This window comes from Macaca nemestrina, chromosome 20, assembly GCF_043159975.1.
Source record: "Macaca nemestrina isolate mMacNem1 chromosome 20, mMacNem.hap1, whole genome shotgun sequence".
Taxonomy (NCBI): Eukaryota; Metazoa; Chordata; class Mammalia; order Primates; family Cercopithecidae; genus Macaca; species Macaca nemestrina.
This window is the reverse complement of record NC_092144.1, coordinates 64,647,756-64,655,931: the sequence shown is the minus strand read 5'-3', so window position 1 is coordinate 64,655,931 and position 8,176 is coordinate 64,647,756. Positions and strand designations below refer to the sequence as shown.

The 8,176-nt window shown below is 53.2% G+C and overlaps 1 protein-coding gene across 3 annotated transcripts; it reads right to left on the bottom strand.

Moving 5' to 3' along the window:
• Positions 1-1,483: 1,483 nt before the first annotated feature.
• Positions 1,484-6,437, bottom strand: LOC139355366 (leukocyte immunoglobulin-like receptor subfamily A member 2). Of its 3 annotated transcripts, none has more exons than XM_071087851.1 (8): positions 5,475-6,437; positions 5,277-5,312; positions 4,803-5,087; positions 4,354-4,656; positions 3,832-4,128; positions 3,284-3,586; positions 2,263-2,489; positions 1,484-2,113 (listed from the first exon to the last, which is right to left on the bottom strand). In XM_071087851.1, exons 1-8 carry the CDS (start codon positions 5,506-5,508, stop codon positions 1,964-1,966), a joined length of 1,635 nt encoding a protein of 544 aa, XP_070943952.1. In that variant the 5' UTR covers positions 5,509-6,437; the 3' UTR covers positions 1,484-1,963. The 3 variants fall into 3 exon arrangements, with proteins under 3 accessions (XP_070943952.1, XP_070943953.1, XP_070943951.1); XM_071087852.1 differs by having other exon boundaries at positions 2,263-2,313; positions 5,475-5,581; XM_071087850.1 differs by lacking the exon at positions 4,803-5,087 and having other exon boundaries at positions 5,475-6,436.
• Positions 6,438-8,176: the final 1,739 nt, after the last annotated feature.

Here is an 8,176-nt window from a genome sequence, read left to right as displayed (position 1 = left end):
TTTTTAAATTGTCAGTGTAAATGTATTGCATCTCTTTGGTTAGATGTATTTCATTTCTTTTCTTTTTCTTCTTTTTCTTTTTTTTCTTTTTCTTTTCTTTTTTTTTTTTTTTTTTTTTTTTTTTTTTTTTTTTTTTTTTTGAGACTGAGTCTCACTCTGTTGCCCAGGCTGGAGTGCAATGGCACGATCTCAGATCACTGCAACCTCCGCCTCCCAGGTTCAAGCAATTCTCCTGCCTCAACCTCCCGAGTAGCTGGGATTACAGGCACGTGCCACCACCACGCCTACCTAATTTTTGTATTTGGTTAAATGTATTTCTATGTGTTTTTTAAAATATAAATTCCTTTGTTCCCCTAATATACATGTTAAAATTCTGAGACCCATTAGCTATAAATGTGAACATAGCTGGAAATAGAGTCTTTGCAAATGCATTTAAGGTATGATCAAGGGATCATAACGAATTAGGATGGGTCCTACTCTGATCTGACTGGTGTCATAATCTGAAGAAGAGAAGAGACACACAGAGAAGAATGAATGTGAAAACAGAGGTACCCAGGTAGACGTAGGCACTGAGAAGATGGAGGCAGAAATTGCCGCTATGCTGCCCAAGTCAAGGAGTGTCTGGACCAGCAGAAAATAGGACAAGTCATTTAAGAATTATTCCATCAACTGGGCGCGGTGGATCACGCCTGCAATCCAACACTAGGATGCCAACGCGGCGAATCGCCTGAGGTCAGGAGTTCAAGATCAACCTGACTAACATGCTGAAACTCTGTCTCTAGTAAAAATAGAAAAGTTAGCTGGGCATGGTGGCACACACCTGTAGTCCAGTTACTTGGGAGGCAGAGGCGGGAGAATTGCTTGAACCCGGGACCCGGAGGTATCAGTGATCTGAGATTCCGCCATTGCACTCTAACCTGGGTGACGATAGTGAAACTCTGTCTCCAAAAAAAAAGAATTCTTCCTTCGAAACTGCATAGTTCTGGTAACACTTTTCTTATGTTGTACTTAGATTTTTAAGTGAGCCGTGTTATCCCTCACATCAGATATTAACACGTTTGTCTTTTGTGGATATGCTAGGATAACAGTCTCAGAATTTCATTTGACCTGTGCCGTAACACTGAAATAGAAGTAATCATTGCCTCTGAATTAGAAAGACTGTAGGTAGATGCATGAGCTCTCAGTGGGATGTGCCACAGTGCCTGGTGCTCATTACTGAAGACAGCTCTGTCCCTTGATTCCCAACCCTACATTCAGTGAGAACCTATTGGCACCTTGATTGGGGCCATGAAAAAAAACTTTATGTCACAGAAACTGGTAGATACCATTAATAATAGCATTTGAAAGACGTCTTTTTCAGAATCAGCATAGCTGTGGTGTCACTTGAAATGTGTGAGTGATGATTCCAAGAGGTGATGTTTCAGGAGAAATTACACAAATAGCACGCTAAGAAAGAGGGAAGGGCTCATAGGGTCCAGGAGGGCGTTAAAGTCTTCAGGGTGGATTTATTTTCCTGGTTGGAATCTGATCTCCTGTTGTCGATTTAGTTGGTGGTTCAGGTTTGGATCTCCGAACTGAAGAGATGGCGACTCGGTAAGGGACATCAAGGAGTGTCACAATGAGGAATAAGGAAGACTGTGTTACATGCCGTGGACCAGAGCACGCAGGTGTGCGGAGGTGTGGACCCAACGATGCCATGTGGGATGGAGCCTCATGTCTGGGGATGGGAAAGAAAGGGGGATCCAGTCAAGGAAAGTCAACATTCATAGACAAAAAAATGTGTCACAGTTTAATGATCTTCTAGGAATCACCCCAGACAGTTTCCCTGCACTCAGATATGGATTCCTGTCTCTAGAAGTGACCAGCAGAGAGTTCAGATAACGTAGGTCCTAGATTGTCCTCCAGAACTTCCTGGGATCATCAGATCTGTCCCTGAGGCTCCACCACTCTGAAGGATGCATTGTCATCTCTGCTGTTCACCGGCCGGCTGCATCTTGGGGGCTTCTCTGGCTGTGCTGAGCCTCAAATAGCAGAATCCCGAGGACCACCAGGACCAAGCCAGCCACGCCCATGCGGATGAGATTCTCCACTGTGTAATCCTGTGGGTGTTGGCCTAGGGGTGGTGGACAAAGAGGTCACAGAGGTCACGGCAGGTCAGAATCACCCTGGGACCCCTGGATGTCCACCCAGGGTACCCACCTCCCCTTGACAGTCCCTGGCCCTCTGTGCCAGCCCCATAACCGAGAGCATCTCCTCACTCACCAGTCTTGGAGTCTGTCTGGTTTTGTGATGGGCTGAGGGTCTCAGCTTCTCCTGAGAATCAAAACAGTGGAGAAGAGCCCTGAGGCCAGCCTCACTCCTGGGCTCTGCAGTCTTCTCTTCCCCTGTGTCTCTTGACATGAGTTTTATGGAGTTCCTCAGAAACCCTTCCTCTGCTGTAGCAGGGTTCCCTCCAGTCTCCTCATTAATTATGTCAGACTTCCTGTGCCCTACAAATCCAAGCTCAGCTCCTGAGTCATTTGGGAGAGTTTACCTGCACCCCAGGAGCTCAGCATCTATAAGGAAAGTGGTCCCCAGTCCAGAAATAACCGAGACCTTGGGTGCTCTCTGTGCATCCTGGGACCTTGTGTGCTCTCTGAGCCCTAACAGGCTGCAAAGAGCAGGTGCAGGACCACAGAAACCAATGCCCCCAGAGATAAGAGTCATGGCTCCTGGGAATCCTGCTCATCAATGCCGAACCTCAGACACCTCCCTCCCCTCTGACCACCACGGAGGGAACACCTGTCCCAACCCTGGAGTGCCAGGAAGCCACGAGGACCACACCCTACTGTCCACCCTCCCCTCTGCTGCCCTGAATCAGACCCTGAATATTGGAGGTAGCATTGAAACGAGACTGGAAACTTCTCCTGAGATGGGAGTGGCTGTTTTTCTCATGCATGGGGTCAGGACTTAGAGGTTGGGACCCCCAGAGGCTCTGATTCTGAGGTGGAGACATCAGGAGGGGAGCGGGTGGGGCCTCCGTCTTCCACCCTCAGTCTAATCTCATCTCTGAGGTTCACCCCCGTCTCCTCCCAGCCCTCCCTGCTCTTTACCCTACTGAGACTTCAGGGGTGGGAGCCAGGGGTGGGAGGTCCCGTCTATTTCCACCCTCCCATGGGCTGGACCCTCCCCTGTGGACCCTCCCCCCTTCACTCCCCTCTTTCATTATTGTCCCAGAGCTCTCCTGGGAGCAGGGCCTGAGCTGAGCCTTTGAGCTCAGAGAGGACAGGGTCAGGGCCCTCACCTGAGACCACGAGCTCCAGGGGGTCACTGGGGTGAGACAGCAGGTAGGGGTTGGAGCTGAGTGAGCTGTAGCACCTGTAGGTCCCCGCGTGGGCTGAGGTCACAGGACCCATGGGGAATTCAGCCTGGTACTGCTGAGCTTGGTGCTCTGATCTCAGACGCAGCGGGGGATGGGCTGCCCCCTCCTTGGTCAGAAGGAAAGTGTGGAACTGCCCCCGTGACTGACACAGCAGGGTCACGTTCTCTCCTGAGGCCACCGTGGGGCCCGGCTGCACCGAGAGGGAGACCGTGTCATAGAACTGTCCTGGAGAGAAGAAGGATGGGTAAGGGGCTGCCCCACCTTGTTCTGAGCTGACACCTCTCCAGGCCTCTCTCTGGGACCCTCAGTCTCTCTGTCTCTGAGTCACCCCATCCCGCTCATACCCTCTCTCTGTCTGTGTCTCCCTCCCTTGGGACCCCCGCCCCTCATCCTGGCCATCAACACCTGGGCTCCCCCAGCAGGGCCTGAGCAGAACCTGGGTCCCTGACTGAACCCACAGGGCTCCTCACCTGAGATCAGGATGTCCAGGGGGTCACTGGGGGCCGACCACTCGGAGGAGAGGTTGTGTGCACCACAGCATCTGTACTGGCCCCCGTGGGAGCGGCTCACAGGGCCCAGGGTGAAGTTGGCCTGGGAGAGCCCAGCCTGGGGCTGCCGGCCAGGACGCTGGAGGAATTCACGTTCTCCCTCCTTGTATAGAACAAATCTGTCATAGCCGGCATCAGAGCCACACTGCAGGGTCAGGCTCTCCCCAGGGGCCACGACAGGACCCGGCTGCACTGAGAGTGACGGCTTCTTAGAAACACCTGGGAAAAGGTGGTCACAGTTTCCAGGACCGACCCTCAGGCTTCCCCACAAACCCTCCCTCTCCCCCTGGGCCTCACCACTGCTGATCTTCCTGTGTCTCTGGCCCCAGGAGCCCTGAGCCCTCTCGTCCCAACATCATCCCACCTGGCGCTGCCCTGAGACGCGGCTCCTCCCCACCTGCCCGGAGACTCAGGGAACTCCAGGCAACGCTGTGAATTTCTCACCTGGGACCAGGAGCTCCAGGAGATCACTGGGTAAAGACCACACATAGGGAGAGCGTGAGTCATAACCATAGCACCGGTACGACCACCTGCGACTCGGGCTCACGGGGCCCACGGAGAAGACGGCCCAGGACCAGCCACGGGCATGGGACTGGCAGTTGAGGCGTTGTGGGTGTTCATCTTCTCCTTCCTTACACAGAGTGAAGCTGTCAAATGCCACCTGTGAGTCACACTGTAGGGTCACGCTTCCTCCTGAGGCCACCACAGGGCTGGGCAGGGCTGAGAGGGTGGGTTTACTGTAGGCTCCTGGGAGAGAAGGCGGCACCGTGTTAAATGGGTTCCCACCTCCTGCATCATCCCCAGGGCTGGGCTGTGAGAGGGAGACACCCCTGAGAGCCGACCCCCTTCCTGAGGACAGAGCCTGGGGCTGGGACCCCTGAGTGTCCTCTCACCTGTCACCACCAGCTCCAGGGGTTCGCTGAGCTCTGATGAGTGATTGCGGCTGTAATACTGACAGCGATACCGCCCTGCGTGTTCCCAGGTGATGGATGCAATGGGGAAATAGCCCTTCTTGACAAGCTCTCGTTGTATCCGTCTAACCCAGGATGCTGGGTTTTTTTCCCTATATAGATGGTACTCCTGAACCTGAAGGCTCCCCTGACATCTGAGGGTCACAGGACTCCCCTGGGTGATGACAGAGCCTGGCTCAGCCCGGAGAGTGGGCTTGGGAAGGGTCCCTGGAAGAAAATCAGAGATCGGATTCTAAGTCATTTCCCACCCAACATATCTTAGCTCTTGATGGCAGGACCCTCCAGACGCCCCCATTGGTCAGCCCAGATCTGCTAATCCCCATCCCCAGCTGCACGGAGGTGGCCCCTTGTCCCCAGTGAGGAGGAGGGACCTGGGACAGTTGGGGACAGACTCACCTGCCTGCACGTGGGTCCTGGGGCCCAGACTCAGCCCTGGAAGAGAGTTCCCTGTGAGAGATTTGCCCCTGAAGCCTGAGCAGGTCCTCCCCTCCCTGGGATCTTTGTGAGCCCCTGGGATCTCCTTATGCACCAGAGTTTGGCTGTGGGGTGAGGCCCCTCCTAGGTTAGAATCTCCCCTCCCTCTTCAAATCTCACCGAGACAGATCAGGACCGTGAGGATGGGGGTCATGGCATCTCCTCCCACTGCCCTGCTGTGCGGATGGATGTGGCCTCGGTGCTGGCGGGACAGAGACACACAGGGTGTGGACACTCAGAGGCTGGGCCCTTCTTGTCAAGGGATTTTGTCATCTGCAGCCACACAGGAAGCGGAACTGCCCTCCCCAGGAACCTGGCTGTCATTCCTTTAGGTCTGAGGTTGGGGCAGGCACCAGGCCCTCTGCAGACATTTCAGACAGAAATGGGGTCTTTCCTGACCCCCAGCCACTGTCTGTCTGGTTTATCCTCATCTCCTTGAGACCTGGGATATAGCAGCAAATAGAACTGGTGCTTCCTGTGTCTGCCCTTCCAGATGAGGGTGAACAGGGGCCTCCCCTTCCTTCTCACAGCCTCCCCCAAGGTCTTCCTTCCCCCTTCAGCCCGTCCATCGGCTCAGCGTCGCGGGTTCCTTACTATAGCAGTCGTCTCTCCGGCCCTGGAGATGCTTCAGGGAAGATGCAGGTCCATGCTGCAGGCAGACCCAGGTCAGCAGAGACGCACCTGACACCGGGCTGTGCAGCCCAGGCTGAGATGCGTGTGGCAGTGAGCACAGAGGAGAAATGCAGGGTCTACCGTGGTGGCTGACGCCTGGAATCCCAGCACTTCAGGAGGCTGAGACGGGAGGATGGCTTGAGGCCAGGAGCTTCAGATTACCCTCGGCCAAATAGCAAGACCTTGTCTGTAAAAAAAAAAAAAAAAAAAAAAAGCAAAAAAATTAGCCAGGCATGGCAGCTCACACCTCTAGTCCCAGCTACTCAGGAGGCTGAGGTGGGAGGATCACTTGGGCCTGGGAGGCAGAGGCTACAGGGAGCTATGATCACCCCTCGGCATTCCAGCCTCGGTGACAGAGTGAGACCCCGTCTCAAAAGGGAAAATGCAGGGAATAAATAGAATAAAACATATTTGTTCTGTTTCTTGAGTGTGTGTTTCCTTCCTACCAAACAGTCCCTCCCTTGTACTTCCCCTTTTTTCTTCATTGCAACATCACCCACCCCCCTGGGAATGAGGCTCTGAGTCGGTCCTGCCTCCTCAGTGCCCCTTGTGTCCTTGGCCGTCCCTCGGCACCTCCGTCCTTGTTCAGGATTTTCAGAACAGTTTGTTAGGTCTGTAATCTGATTCTGGGGGAAGGGAGCTGATTTGTGTTTAATTCCTGATTATCATCCAGGGTTTATGTGACCTTAGACATTAATGTCACCTCTGAGCCTGTTGTCATGAACCCCACTCATCACAGTGGCTGTGGGGTCAGTGGTGCCCAGGACACGGGAGGCTCAGCCATGGTGAATTTCCAGACTAGTTCAGACCGGAGGGTGGGACAGGAGAGGATCCTGGTCCAGACCATTCAGACCGGAGGGTGGGACGGGAGAGGATCCCGGTGTCCGGTTCCACAGTCAAGGAGGATGTTTGACGCCCCCACTCAAGAGCCGACATCGGCTCCAAATACCAAGAAATGCTCCTTGTGACACGTCTGAAATATGCAGATCACCATAGCCACAGGCACAGAAAGAGAAAGAAAAGTTCCCATCATTGAGACGCGTCCCCATCAATGAACAGAGTTCAAAGCTGAGTGGCCACAGGTGTCCGGGACCACCCAGGGTCACTAGGGTGGAGGTTCCCACCTCCGTGTGGGACAGAAGAGGAACCCCGGGTCCTCCCAGGCAGGGAGGGGTCAGGGCTCTGGGTGGGGCTGGAAGCTGTGGCTCCCCCTCCCCTGTGTGTGTGGACAGGCGCTGGGGGGTCTCCGCTCACTCACTGGAGTCCACACTCAGCTCTCAGCCCCTCCCCTGTGTGTGAGAAACAGATTCAGTCCACGGTGCTCAGATGTGGGCGTCTGCCCCACAGGTGAGTGTAAGGCTGGCGTTGGTCCCATCCCTGCCGAGCACAGTCTTGAGCTGACGCTAAGTTTGGGAGAGTGGGGCAGGAGCAGCGGCAACAATCCCCTTCATCAGGCTGATGCCTGGACAGCCCTGGGAGGAACCTTTTATGAAAGGCCAGGTGCGCGGGAGGAGAGCCGCCCCACAGGAATGACAACCATATGAGGGAAAAATAGGCAGCTGGTGAAATGCATTAGACAGATATCATGGAGGGAGTTCAAGACCAGCCTGGCCAAGACGGTGAAACCCCATCTCTGCTAAAAATAGAAAAATGAGCCTGGCATGGTGGCAGGGGCCTGTAACCACAGCTACTCAGGAGGCTGAGCCAGAGAATTGCTTGAACCTGGGAAGTGGAGGTTGCAGTGAGCTGAGATCACACCACTGCACTCCGACAGAGTGAGACTCCGCCTCCAAAAAAAAAGACTAATGATCAAGCAGTTCAGAGGGTCAATATTATCAGATGCTTCAGAGAATTCCAGGCTGAGAAATAACAATAAAAGCCAAGCTAATTTTTCCAATGATTTAACTAGTTTTATATCTGCACCATACATTTCAGTTCACCTTTCAAGTGTCTTCATAAAATCAATTAACTAAAATTAATCCATTAAATATAAATTAGAATAAAATACACTGAAGCTTTTTTTTTTTAATTATACTTTAAGTTCTAGGGTCATGTGCGCAACATGCAGGTTTGTTACATACGTATACATGTGCCATGTTGGTGTGCTGCACCCATTAACTCATCATTTACATTAGGTGTATCTCCTAATG